The following is a 15,258-nucleotide window of genomic DNA, read 5'->3' as shown; positions in this document are numbered from 1 at the left end:
TACAGATGTTTTGAGACTGTGTTCATGAGGTACTTTCAGACACCGAGCACATACACATACGGTAGCCTTGGCCGATTGGCATGTTCATTAGGTGTGGACAGATAAGCGTAGCTGTTAATAACATGAATGTGTCCATGGTTTTGGAGATTGTTGAGAGACTGGTACTTTGTGAAACACCACAATAGCCTGCTTTATGGTCTATCATGTCTGGTTGCCTTTTTTTCAGGCCAGGAGGCTGAGAAAAGAGAGCTACTCTGCTTGTCTAAAGCCTTCACTAGCGTTCACACTGTATGAACCAGGAGCAGAGCAGTACATGGTTAATGTAGGTGGTTATAATAATTATAGGCCTGATTTATGAAAGGCTGGCGAATATGAAGAAACCCAAGGAATAAGGCTTATTTACCATACATTTGAATATGAAATTTCCAGAATAGTTGAACGAGTGCATGAAGCCCAGTGTTCTTAAATGAAATGATGCAAAAAAAGAGACTTAAATAAGCTTAAATATATGAATTCTAAAATTGATCATTAATATATTCATTCATCTTCTTAGCCACTTCCTCCTGATCAAGGCCACAGTGGGTTCAGAGACTACCCAGGGTGATCACAGGATGCAAGGCCAGCAATTGTTTTTAGTTAATTAGAAATAAATATAAGCATTTATTATCATTTTCACTATACGTCAATATACCGATGTGGGGTTGGTCTGATTTGCTGGTGTATGCATTGTTTTCTAGCAGATATATAAGTTTTAGCTCACAGGTTACTGCGACTAATGCTATTACTGCTAAACTGTCACAATAAAAAACCTATACACTTGTTCAGCACAACACAGTGTCCAGCTGTCCGCTAATCATACAGCAGTGCTAGCTCGTCTAGCTACACTCTTAAAAATAAAGATGCTACAAATGTTTTTTGAGCCAAAATTGAGCGATTTCAAGATCACATCTCTAGTATAAACGTGTTTTTTATGGAACCAAAAGTGGTTCTTCTATGGTGTCGCTCAAAAAACACATGTACATGGATTCATGGTGAGTTTTATACCTTCAAATGTTCCTTTAAAGCTGAGGGGATATTTACTGATGGAAGGCAGAATTTACACTGGACAGTAATATTCTTTTCCTTTTTGCTTAAATTTTTTTTTTTTTTTAGCACAGCGCACATGGAAGGCAAGGCCAAGGTTCTCCACCGGGGGGCGTTATTTGTGTCATTAAATACAGAAAGAAAAAGTCACGACGAACAACAACAGTAGCTTCTCACAATCACTCGATTAGAAACAAACACGGTAAAATCAGTGATCCTGATTAGGCTGTAGTGTAATCCTGTTGGTAATCTCTCTGTTTTTAAAATGTACCTGTAATCCAATTACTCACTTTTTTTACTGTAACTGTAGGGTTTTTTTTTTTTGGTATCCTGATCAGCGTTCCATGTAAAGGTAAAGGTAATGGTGCACGTATTTGTCACTGTACAGTGTACACTGTGGTAGTGAACACACACACACACACACACTAGTGAACTAGGGGCAGTGAGTACACACACACCCAGAGCGGTGGGCAGCCAACTCCAGCGCCCGGGGAGCAGAGAGGGTAAAGGGCCTTGTTCAAGGGCCCAACAGTTGCAGCTTGCCAAGCCCGGGTTATCAATAGCCCGCGCTCTAACCGCTGAGCCACCACTGTATTACTTTACTAACCATCCCTGAAGGTACATGGTATGTAGTGCCATATAAAAAGTGTTATTCTAAAAAAATAATGCTGTATATTTATTCATATCAATTTTGGATATAGTGTTTTACAAAACTTTTCACTAAAAATATTTAAGTCTCTAATGTAAATTCTCGCAAAATTACAAAAATAATTATATATATATATATATGATAATTAAAGTGATGTTCAATGTGTTTTAGAACAAAATTTTATTTTTATTTATTTTTATTTCATTTTTATTGCATTTTAATTTTATGTGTGCTTAAAACATACACTTGTTGGGTCGTGAAATTAGTGAGCTTGTTCGAATTTAGTGGACCTATGATCTTGCTGAAAATTTGCCGTAAGGCTCTTTGGCCCGTGTATTAGTTAGAATATAGATATTTTAATCAACATTAGCAAGTAAAAAGCATAAATACATCTGTTATTTAAAATATAAGTATAGAAGTTCAGTCATCAAAAATTCTTGCTTTAAATGGTTCTTTGAATGAAGCCAATGAAGAACCACTTTTGATTCTATGACTACCCATGTTTGTAATAGAGATGTGTGTGTGTGTGAAGAACCTTTAAACTGGTGAAGAACCTTTACATCAAGTTTTTTAGACCTTTAAATCATTCTTCACCCTCTCTGTTCTCTATTTTGTCACTATTACACACCAAAAGTGGTTCTTTTATGGCATCATTTAAGGAACCATGTGAAGCCATTTTTCTTTTTAAGAGGGTAAATGAGGAAATCTGAGTTATAAACTAAAAATGAATGAAAGTGGAATAGAACTCGAAAAGGGTAAAGCACAGTTTTCCATAAAGATACACAAATGAGATATGCTTCCTCCATGGCGTCCTTCATCAACTGTAACGGCCCAGCCATAATCTCACCCACAAACTGTAAGCCATATGCAGTCAAAGGTATAATTTTTACTGGTAAAGCTAAAGCCCATTCACTGATACAGGCATGAGGTGTGCTGGGCACTTTGGGAACTTCTTGTATTTTCACAGGGCAGCAGTAAATAAAGAAGTTGAACATGGGGGTGTATTGTGGTTACACAGACCTTCCCACATTGGCTTTGGTATTAATAGGCCTTTTGAATAGAGCTCGCAAAGAAAGGGAAGGAAAGCGGTTCTTTGTTTGAGGAGATAAAATGCTCACTCCAGCCTGGCCTGGAAAATGTAAATACTTTTGGCAGGATGAAAGCCGCACACATACGCACACACACACACACACCCCACACATGTGTGTGTGAGCACTCACTCACATACAAAAACAACATACACAATCTGCAAATATGGATAATCGCTGTGAAATAGTACTCAATGCAAATGCGTGTCTGTAGGACAGGTGTTCAAGGAAAAAAACACAGAAAGGAAATGTAGCTGGCCGATAGTTGTTGGTGTATCTTTGCATTCTAGACCATAAATAAGTTTTTCATGGCAAAAAAAGAGGTTTGTGGTTCAAGGAATGATAATGCCTTTATTGTTACCTACGCCAAAGAACCACAACATTATTATCTCATACCAACGATGCATGTCAGGGTCTGGGATATACAGCTGTGCTTGAACAATTGTGAACCCTTTGAAATGTTTTATATTTCTGCAAAAATTGGACCTAAAACTCCTATGAGAAGGGAATCAAACACATATATAAATAAAAAACACATATGGAAATAATCACATAAATGAAAATATTATTATTTTGTGATTCAATATTAAATATCTGTAAGTTACCATTATCAGATCATTTGTAGGTCGGGTCATGTGTTTTCAATCAATGGAATGACAATCAGGTATAAGTGGGGGGCATGAACAAATTTCTGAGGCCCTCAGAAGGAGGGTTGTTGGGGCACATCAGGCTGGTAAAGGTTATAAAACCATCTCTAAAGAGTATGGACTCCACCTATCTACAGTCAGACAGACCATTCAAGACCATTATGACCCTCCCTGGAGTGGCTGACCAACAAAGATCACGCCAAGAGCACAGCATGTAACACTTTGCGGTAACTTCTAAGCAACTAAAGACCTCTCTCACATTGGCTAATTCTAATGTTCCTGAGGATCAGGAGAACACTGAACAGCAACGGTGTGCATGGCAGGGTTTCAAGGAGACAGCTGCTGCTCTCCAAAAAGAACACCAATCACACGGACAGCCCAGAAGGCTACTGGAATAATGTTTTGTGAACAGATGAGACCAAAATAAATCATTTTGGTTCACACAAAAAGTGTTATGTTTGCTGAAAGGAAAACACTGCATTCCAGCATAAAAGCCTTATCCCATCTGTAAAACACGGTGGTGGTAGTATCATGATTTGGGCCTCTTTTGCTGCATCTGGGCCAGAACAGCTTGTCATTATTGAAGGAACAATGAATTCTAAATTATTTCAGCAAATACTAAAAGAAAATGTCTGGGCATGAATCTGAATTTCAAGATAATGTGGGTCATGCAGCAAGACAATGACCCTAAGCACCCAAATTGTTCTATCAAAGAACAGTTAGAGAAGAGTTGAAAAGTTTGTGTTTTGGAATGGCCAAGTCAAAGTCCTGACCTTAGTCCAATGGAAACGCTGTGTAAGGATCTGAAGCAAGCAGTTAATTAGAGGAAACGCACACAAACGTTGCACAGTACGAGATGTTTTATACAGATGAATGGGCTAAAATCCCTCCAAGCTGATGTGCAGGACTAATCAACAGTTACCGGAAACATTTAGTTTAGGGACTCACACCATATACTGTTTATATACACAGGGCGGTCACACACTCACAGCACATATATGTAATACTGGATCATTTTCAAGTAAATATTTTTGTCTTGTTTGTTTGATTTGGTTCCCCTAATCCACTTTTAGGACTTTTAGAAAATTCTGATAATGTTTTAGGTCACATTTATGCAGAAATATACAAAATTCTAAAGAGTTTGCAAACTTTTAAGCACCACAGTATGTTAGATAGTACTTTTTGAGGACACTTCGACACTTTACCCATACACTTGGACACTTTATTATGCTAGTGCTATTAATTCATTCATGCTGCTACACTCATCTCATATTGTTATTACATTGGTGCTACTGTTTTTTTATTTCTCTGCTCTTCCATTTTTTTCCTATTTATGTCTATCCTTCTTATACTCTAGATTTTTAAAATTATTATTATTTTATTTATTCAGTAATTGCTCTTTGGGTGTAACTGAGACCTTGAGATCTTAATTTCATTCCACCCCATGTACCACATGTGATGTGAATAACAATAGTCTCCCTGAATCCTTAAAAAAAAATTAGGAAAGCGTAAAGACCTGAGTGACTTTGACAAGGCCCAAATTATTTTGGCTACACAACTGTGTTTGAGCATCAAGAAGGATTCTGGTGTACTCCAGGTCAGCAGTGGTACCACACGAACAAACCACAAACTTGTGGTCCCCGGAGTGTTGGGGACCTGAGGCTTATTAATGCAATCGTCAAAAGGGCTACTGTGTCAGAGTGCCCATGCTAACCCTTGTCCACTGACGCAAACACCTACAAGTATACATGCAATTGCCAGAACTGGACCTTGGAGTAATGGAAAAAGGTCACCTGGCCCAATGAGTCCCATTTTCCTAAACATCACATAGACGCCTATGTATGTCTGTACTGTTTAGCTTGGCACCAGGATGCATAATGGACAAAAGGAAAGCCAGCAGAGGCTGTGTGATGCTTGTGGCAAGTTTGGCATTAATATAGATGTGCCACCCACCTTAACATCGTTGTGAACCAGGTAAACCACCTTATCTCAGTGGTATGTCCCGATAGCAGTGGCTTATTTTAGCTGGATAATGCACACTGTCAAACTGTATAAAGACTTTGATCATAGTTTGAGAAACAGAACAAAAAGGTCAAGGTAGTGCCCTGGCCTCCAAACCCCCCCCCCCCTAATCTTAATCCACATGAGAATCCAATCATGTGCTGTTATTGCTTTTGTGCCTGAGACCACTGGGCATCTTTAGATATCTTGTGTAGTTCATGCCTAGTTGGGTTGGGGAGTTCTGTTGACAGACATCATTTTTGGCCCATCAGTGTGTATCAAGTTAGGAGTCCAGCAGAGCTTGGTGATCTCCCTGCTTAAAATTGTCTTCCAAACCTGGGAAATAGCTTCTGAGATCATGGAGATTTGAGCAGGAAAATAATCAAACTGTGTGGGAGTCTGACAGGGAATTTCCCACCTCTGTTGAATGAATAGAGAAAAGGTTAAAAAGCCCCGAGCGTAGGTCTTCAGGGATCAGGTGATAGGGGAGTCTCATCAGCAAACATCACACAGATAATATTAACACCAACATCTGCTAAGTCACATGGCTTCAACTGAACTAAACTTTGTGATCACATTTGTGTATTTCTATACAAGCTAAACCACATTAGAAATAACAAGCTGGAATCAATTAGAAAAAGCAACAGAAAGTAATCTCATAACAGATCAATTGCCAGTGTGGCAAGTATTAATAACACCTGTCTGAAACTTATTAGACTTTCAGCAAACATGGAATGGCTTTTTAAATGTAAATTGAAATTTAATTTGGTATGATTTATTTTATTTTTATTTTTTTATTTAATCAAATGTATTTTTATTTTATTTATTTTAAGCATATGAGCCCAGCTGAGACCAGAGCATCACTGTCAGGAAAAATGCTTTTTAAATTTAAATTTAAATGTAATTTGGTATGTTTTCTTTTATTTTAATTTTTTATTTAATCAAATGTATTTTTATTTTATGTATTTTAAGCATATGAGCCCAGCTGAGACCAGAGCATCACTATCAGGAAAAATGCTTTTTAAATTTTAATTTTAATTTAATTTGGTATGATTTCTTTTATTTGTATTTTTTATTTAATCAAATTTATTTTTATTTTATGTATTTTAAGCATATGAGCCCTGCTGAGACCAGAGCATCGCTGCCAGAAAAAAATGCATGTTAAATTTAAGTTTTAATTTAATTTGATATGATTTCTTTTCTTTTCTTTTTTTTTTATTTAATACAATTTATTTTTATTTTATTTATTTTAAGGATATGAGCCCAGCTGAGACCAGAGCATCAGTGCCAGGAAGACACTTCTGAAGGCAATAAAACTATAATATCTAATGAAACCAACAACTAACTGAAAATTGAGTAATTAAAAAACAGTTAACAATTTTTTAAATAGAAAAATATAATGATATTAAATCCAAAATAAAAAAGGTCAAATTGTAAATAACATATTTCAATAAATGTGTTCTGTGTTCTGAATTTTGTTTCACTGGTGTGCACAAGGATCGCAGAAGTGCAGAGCTATCAGAGAACTGTGATACAGCATGTAAAATGTTAATAATGAACATAATACAGTACTTTCTCATAGGTCAAATTCAGTCCTCAACAGTAAGCATAACAATTCTTATTAAATAAGGTACATCATAATGTATTAAAATAGATACCACAGTAACTTCTATGTACCAAATCAAATACTACTACCAAAACAAGTACAAAAAGTACAAAAGTACTTAATGGAAGCATGAATTCTGTGTCTACTTTTCTGTGTTTACTAAATGTACCAATCTTTATAACCATTGCATTGCACCTCGTTGAAGTGCCGACGTCTGTGAGTCCTTTGCACAGCATTAATGAAAGAGACAACAGAGCTGTCCTTCCTTTTTCTGAAATGGCCTGATCTGTGGAGTGAACACAAGCGTAAGGTACAGCATCCTCCACATACAAATATAGACTGCGCTTCATGATCCCCGACGCAGTGTTATTTATGTATATAGAAGAAGAAGGCAGGATTGGGCCTAGCATTGACCCTTGTGGGATGCCACTCGTAAGCTTTACAAAACCTAACTGTACACCACAGTCCTTCCTGTGTGTTAACTCGGAATCCAGTTATAGGCAGTATGAAAGTAATTGCTGTTGAGTCAGAAGCATTTGATGTATCTGTAAAAATGGCAGCTCATGCTCTACGTGAGGAGCCATATAAATCCTGACTGGCAAATAGACACAACAAAAATGTGGCTAGATTAAAAAAAAAAGGCCGCACCGTCCTTGTGCAGAGAATGCACACGAGCTGATTACCACACTTTGGACAGAACTGACAGATAGACTTTTACTGATCTGCAAACGCAATTTGCAAGGGATTTCCAAAAGATTCGCACTGAACAAAACACCTAAATAATTACAACTATTGAAAACACTGAAAATGACATTCTTACTACTGTCTAGACCAGACAATAACTGATAGGCTATACGTTGTGATGAGCTGGTATGCTATTTAAAGAAGTGGAATTGTTACCTCTGGCTTCCAGCTTGAACAAATAAAAGTCTTTAGTCTTATTTCTACTGCTAATTTGATTGATTTCTGCGATGACTAAAGGGCCAGTGTCGCACAGAAGTCAGAGATCTAGCCTGTCTTTTATACTAATTGTGAATTTCATAAGGCAGACTGGAGATGTTTATCATTCTGCTTTATTAGCAACCTTACCAACTGACAAACTCTCACTCCTGGATCAGAGTAAAGATCAGGATCAGGTCACATATAAAAGACATTTACATTATTTTTTAAACGTCTTGGCATCACATATGCAGACCTTTCCAGGCGACAATCTCTAAAAGAATGCCACCCGTCCGTAGAGCTCTTTCGTTCCACAGCCGGTACCCCCCGTTGGTTGCTCTCTCTCTACTCTGAACTCTGAATATTCTTGTAAGTTTCAAGAATATCGTTACAAGCAATCTGGCCAACACTGAATAATGCTGTGGCTTTAAGCTAAGCTGTCTGATTTATGGTTTCATCTGATCATGAGGGAGCACACTGTGAGGAAAGGGAAAGTTTTACAATGCCCCACAAACCCCACATTTTATCACAGAGTGCAGGCAGGAAACAATACCAGTGTCACACATACACACACACACAAGCACACACACACACATACACATACACACACACACACACACACTTTTTGGTTTTGGTGACTTACAGTATAGCAGCACACTGTATAAGTCCCAGAACGCTGTGTTATGCCATACAGTACAGGGTTTCTAACTGTCTTCTCCTGACAGACTGCCCACTCTTAGTGACTGTTGTCCATTGTGAGTTCCTGTCAGTCACTGGTGCTGAATGCCAGTAATCTCAGCGTGCTTCTCTAATCTTGCTCTGCCCCTTTTATCGCGGCTCATCTACTCTTTTACACTCTGCAAACCTGAAAGGGGAACTTCCCCAGTCAGTCAGTTGATATTTAAAACTCATGTATTGATAGCTTGAAATAAATTGAGCGGTATCTTCTTAAAGTGTTAGATTACATAGGGTAAACAATCGGCCTCTGAAATGTCAGTCACGTATTAACTTGACGGACCGATGACTGGAGGACAGAAGGATCGCTATCTTTTATCGCGGCCAGTGGAGACCTGCCTGGTGTTGAACGCACTAAAAAGAAAAGTTGTTGTTCGTGGTGTAAATAGTGATTACGTTCAACCATCGCGATGAAACCACTTCCCAAGGAATTACATTACAATTGCTGCTTGTTTAAGGATAAACAAGAAGGAAGCTTAACTGCAGTCTTGCAATCCTGAGAGACAAACACAGACGGCCAAGGACGATAGGCCCGCATTTCTAGGAAGCACTAGACACTCTCACTAGCCCAAGGGGTTTCATACAGCACTGTACATACTGTACATTTATTAGTAATACGAAAAAAAAGGAAAAGCATGTAAAGCACTGTCTGTTAGAATGTCAGAATGTCTGTTACTGTGAGAAGCTAAGTGAGGACAAATATGACGTAATTTCCAAAAAGCATTACATTAGATATTCTTTTTATTATCATCCTTATTATTATAGTATATAAAAAATAAGAATTCTATTTTTACGGGGCTTGTTTCCAAAAATCCACCAGACTTGTTTGGATGTTCCTTTGAAACTTTCTGATGAAATTTGAGGTAAGGAGACAGCAAAGGGTTTCTTCTAATGGTTCTTTCATGAAGTTCAGGCACTGCACAGTAGAACAGTGCACCAGCACCCCTTTCTGAAGGTCTTTTGACCTCAAGCATGGGGTTTGATGAGCCTTTTTCAGCAGGATTCTGGAGGGTGGAGTATACAACCCATGTAAATCGTTTATATAATTGTCTCCAGTCTGTTAGTCAGTAGGTAAAATAACTAATAATGGACCAATTTTATATATTCTGCCTGTTTTCCATCAATGACAACTGCAACTTCAAAAGATGTATTTAAGAAGAGGATCTATCACAAGATTTGTAGTCTGTGTGCTTCTGTATTAAACTAGGACTAGTTAATAAGATGTGGACGAGGACGGTATCTGGATAAATGAACTTGGTAGCTAGATAAGGCATTTTGCTAGCAAGCTACCTGAATGTGTGGATGCTAAAGTTGTGCTAATGTTAAAGCAGCTAATGTTAGCTAGCTAACACGTGTGGGAATGAGGACTAGTGAGGGTGAAGACCAACACACTCCCCTTCCGACACGTGTGCAGTCAGCCAACTCTTCTTTTACAAACTGCAGGAAGCCAGTGGTCAATTGCGCTCTCTCGGGTCCATCTGTTTCTCTGCATACTTTATTACCTTCATTTCACCCTGTTCTTCAATGGTCAGGACCCCACAGGACTGACCACCACAAAGCAGGTATGAATAACTAGAGGATAATCATCGCAAACTGTGCAGCAACAGATGAGCGTGTGTCTCTGACTTTACATCTAGAAGAATTAGGTAGGAGTGTCTAACAGAGTGGACAGTGAGTGGACACAGTGTTTAAAAACTCCAGCAGCACTGCTGTGTTTAAACCACTTGTACCAGCGCAACACACACTAACACCCCACCACCATGTCAGTATCACTGCAGTGCTGAGAATGACCCACCACCCAGATACTACCTGCTCTGTGGTGTGGTGGTCAGTCCTGTGGGGTCCTGCCCATTGAAGAACAGGGTGAAGGGAGGCTAGCAGAGTATGCAGAGTCTGTAATTATAGAACTGCACAGTGCTCCTGTGTGGCTATTAGAGTGTAGGAATAAAGAGGCGTTGTTAATGAAGTGGCTGGTTGGTGTATACATTGCAAATAGACACGTAGTTTAAAATTTGCATATAGTTGTGATGCCTCTTTATGTTTGTTGCCTTTTATAATCATTGATTATTATTCATTCAGCAATCTTAAATACCCCAGACTTAAGAGTAGTAGAAAGGGTTAGTGTGATGTAGTTGTTAAAGAACCTCTTCAAAGTTAATGGCATTAGACAGTGATTGGGAGGTGGGGTGAGGGGTGATGTCCTTTTGTACCTCCTGTCGTCATTTTTTTCTTTTGTGTCTGACACCATTTTTAAAGTAAAGCAAACCTTTTCCGAATAGGTAATGTTTAATTAGTCTTATATATTAATAATAAATACGAAATAGATAAGAAATTAAAAGTTATATTGTTGTCATTACATTTCTATAAGCAATTAGCTGTGTAATATATTGAAAAAAGGTTAGGTAGACTTTCCCTTATTTATTTTAGTGTGTTATCGCTGTCAAATTTAGTTAGTTTAGTAGATTCTATTGGGTGTTTTTTTTTTTTTTTTTTAACAGTGTACAAGCACTTTCTCACAGACAGTTTCTTGGTCCGGTCCTCTTAGACCTCGGATAATAGAATCAGAAATACTTTATTGACCCTAGAGGGAAATTGCAGTTGTAACAGTTACAACTGTTGGAGTAAGAATAAACACTGTATAAAATGAAATACTTCTAGCATTCTCTTGCTTTGTGGGTGTCAAGTTTTTTTATGTTCAGGGAGCGAGGCAGCTGCTCAGGGACAATTGGGACAAGGTTAAGGGTATTTTACTGTATTTCTAAAACCTTTACATTTGCATCACCTGGCCTTTCCTAATGATGAATTTGAACAAGCCATAGCACAAACAAGCTAATTAAGTTCTGAGACCATTTGGAGATCAGTTCATTATTTGTGTACTTATCTGTTCACAGTAACATGACTTTATGCCTGGGGTGCCCAAACTTTTGCATGCAATGCATACTAGTATTGGGCTCTGCAATGGCTTTATTTCAGCAGCAACAAAGTGCAGTTGCATTCCTACAGAGAAAACCTGTGACTTTAGTTGCGTCCAGGGCTTGTGTCCAACAGTTAGGGTCACTTAGATAAACAATATGAGCTCTACTAACTCTACTCTACTAACTCTACGCTACTAATGTGCGAAAATGTGCAAGATTATTTTCACAGTTAATGAGATTGCACTGGAACAGGTAATCACAGCAGTTGTTGCTCGACAGCTCATGCAGCATTTTACAGTAGTGATAAACACAAGTGCCCTAAAGCATCTAACCAGAAATGCAAATACGATTCCTGAACAAACTAATGGCTTGGAAGCTTTGCTTTTTTTTATCGATGGAGATTTAGAGATAATGTGATAGAGCAATTGTGGGAGTCCTGCGTGGTCTACATTTCCAAAAAGAGAAGTACCATAGAGAATGGTTTGCACGAGGAGCGGTCTGACGTTGCAGCATTTAAATGGGCCTACATTTAAATGGACCCAAGTCTGTGGCACGCCATTTGTTTGGGTAGGCTATAAAATCAGCCGCTGTTCTGAAATCTCGGTTATACCTGTTTGAATATTATCTGCTGGATCACACCTGGACCTAACACTCATCCAGCGACACGTACTCAACAGGCAACATGGTGAGTTTTCAAAATGTAGAGGCATCAGTGCTGTGAATTGTAATAGCTGCAGTAGGAGTAATGACATTCGCTAAAGATAGCATTAAAATGATTTGTTGTATATATATATATATTTTTTATTTTTTTTTTTATTTATTTTTTTTTATTTATTTTGCAGGGATCTCTGGATAATGACATCAATCAAGACTTTCAAGATGCCATTGATGTGATGCAACGACACTCTGAAATACTTTATTATGACCCAGGTAAAAGGCTATTAAAAACAAAAACAAAACAAAAAAACAGCAACAAAAAAGTTTAACTGATTTGGTTGCTTTTTCCACCAGAAATATAGATATTAGTATATGAATATAAAAGCACACATAGGACATATAAAAAACAATGAACAAAGAAATACAAATAAATTAATAAAATATATAATATTTGAATCTAATAAATGTCAATAAGTAAAACATTACATTACATATAGATAATGCACTTGAAAAAACAATTGTTTGTAATAATGCTGCAACAAATATAATAAAAATGTATTTACCTGATATTAAAGTTCTGTTAACTTACTGTTAGAAGTAAATATACTAAATATTTTATAACAGCACAATTACTAATCTTTTTTAACATTGGCTTATTATTGTAATAATTATTGAATTACTTAAAGTTTTTAATTATTAATCTTTCTTTTTTTTAGACAGTAAATACTATGAGACACTGAGGAGTCACGACTCTTCAGTGACACACCCTGCTTCCTGCTACCATTCCTGTTACACCCCCCACAGTGGGACTCCAGGAGCCACATGCGAGTGGGGTGAAGTATCAGTAAGTACACAGCGCTTTTTACTTAATATCTGCAACCCAGAAAACGGCGTATTGCATACATTACCTTATATCCTTAGGCACGATTGGTCCTGTTTTTTGATTCAGGTCTTTTCTCTTATCTTTTTCAGCAGTGGTCTCATGTTGTGCCAGAGGTGTCTCCATGGGGGACGGCTGAGCCCCCGACACTTTATCCGGTCCTACGAGAACGCCTCCCAAAAGGTGAGAAAGGTGAGAGAATGTGCTGCATTACCAGTTAGAACTGGTAACTGTACATGTTGGGCTTTCTCCTTTTTTTAATGGCTGAGCTGAAAAACTGACAGACATAAAATTATAACTAACTGTATCAATGTTTTTGTATTTAATCTAATGATTGCAGTTTCCAAACAAGATCATTAGATTAAATAATAATAACAAGAAAAATAATTAAAGCATATATATATATATATACACTCTTTAATAAAAAAAAAGTTAGTAGTAAAAGTAAGTAAAAACAGAACTCGCTTGAGCTTTGGGTTTGACGTGTCCTCTTTTTTTCCCCCGGTCAGGCCGCAAGAAGCTGCGTCTGTACGAATACCTGCATGAAGCACTCCATGATGCCAGCATGGGCGATTCCATCCAGTGGACAGACCGTGGGAGCGGCACTTTCCACTTCATCTCCAAAAACAAAGAGAAGCTGGCCGAGTGCTGGGGCCAACGTAAGGGCAACCGCAAAGCCATGACCTACCAGAAAATGGCACGAGCCCTCCGCAACTACAGCCGCACTGGTGAGATCATCAAGGTGCGGCGCAAACTCACCTACCAGTTTAACCCTCTGATCCTGCAGAGACTGGGCACCATGCCAGCCTCCAGCTCTGGGCCCTCAGTTCAAGAGCTGCTCCCTCATCAGCAAGTCCCTGCTGACCAGGGATATTACTGCTCAGCAGGACCTGACTGGCACAGCTGGTATGGGCAGTACCCTTACCAAGGGGAGTACGACCTCACTGCTGTCCTGACATCACCAGACGCCCTAAAAACACATGTTCAATTGTAGTGAGCTGTTCCCAACTGCACTTTCTACATGTGAACTGTGGGACTGTCAATGTTTTGAAGAAAACTCATCCTAAAAACCATATGTGAATTACTCTCTGGTCACTGATACTAAAATATGAAGTAGACTGAACTCTTAAACACTAATATGTTAACTGTTGTGATGCAACCCATGCTGTAAATAATCCAAATCAAAAAATGATGCGTTGTACAGTCCTCTTATTGTGTGGTATATAACTAATTTGTGAAATAAACCTGACTGAAAAATTATGTGATGTTTTAATGCTTTAAGTACAGTGATGTAAATATTATGATATATGACAATATGTAGTTCTTTATTTGTGTAGTTGTTGTATAGAATGACCCAATAAACTTTTTTGCCCTCTTTTACTTTAGTGTGCCTGCTCTTGTTTTTCACAATGCTCTATACATATCCCCAGTGTCACATTGTCCTGAAAAAGTAAACAGTAGCTGATTTTACATACACATATATACATATACATATACATATATATCGTTATTGTCCAATGAAAACCACATATCTATATGCATCTATCCATTTTTAGTTTTCTCAATGTTTTGAACTCTGTAAATGTTCTATGCACCATGTTAATAATTCTGAATAAATTGACCAATACAAATACTTGGAATAAACTCTTTACATCGACTTCCATTCCATCCGGTTCTGGGCATTTTTGCCTTCACCATTTTATATGCATATATAATTCATATATATATATATATATATATATATATATACACACACACACACACACACACAGAGGCTGGCACCCTGTCCAGGGGGAATGCCTTGAACCCAATAATTTAATTTGCCCAGGTCTGGGCTTGGTAATTGTACATATTGTACACCTGTGTTCCCACTTTCTTTATTATCTTTATTATTATTATTATTATTATTATTTTGTTTGATCATGCACTATCCACTCATCCTTCAGTTTTAACAAGTCCCAGTCCTTGTCGAGAAAGCCATTCCCCAGAACACAATGCTGCCACCCCCATATTTCACTATTGAAATGGTGTTGGTTTAGGAATAGCAATTATATAGGA

General features: G+C 37.9%; 1 protein-coding gene across 1 annotated transcript; it reads left to right on the top strand.

Moving 5' to 3' along the window:
* The first annotated feature begins 11,870 nt into the window (after positions 1-11,870).
* Positions 11,871-14,194, top strand: spic (Spi-C transcription factor (Spi-1/PU.1 related)). The gene is made up of 5 exons (XM_072673431.1): positions 11,871-11,915; positions 12,506-12,593; positions 13,037-13,164; positions 13,293-13,383; positions 13,710-14,194. Exons 1-5 carry the CDS (start codon positions 11,871-11,873, stop codon positions 14,192-14,194), a joined length of 837 nt encoding a protein of 278 aa, XP_072529532.1.
* Positions 14,195-15,258: the final 1,064 nt, after the last annotated feature.

Source organism: Salminus brasiliensis, chromosome 2, assembly GCF_030463535.1.
Source record: "Salminus brasiliensis chromosome 2, fSalBra1.hap2, whole genome shotgun sequence".
In the NCBI taxonomy this organism is placed as follows: domain Eukaryota; kingdom Metazoa; phylum Chordata; class Actinopteri; order Characiformes; family Bryconidae; genus Salminus; species Salminus brasiliensis.
Note: the sequence above shows the minus strand (reverse complement) of the source record. Positions and strands in the feature narration are given on the sequence as shown.

Coding starts and splice junctions, on each gene's coding strand:
- spic (XM_072673431.1), top strand. CDS start 11,871: ATGTGCAAGATTATTTTCACAGTTAATGAGATTGCACTGGAACAG. Junction 12,594..13,036: donor AATACTTTATTATGACCCAG/GTAAAAGGCTAT, acceptor TCTTTTTTTTAG/ACAGTAAATACTATGAGACA. Junction 13,165..13,292: donor GCGAGTGGGGTGAAGTATCA/GTAAGTACACAG, acceptor TATCTTTTTCAG/CAGTGGTCTCATGTTGTGCC.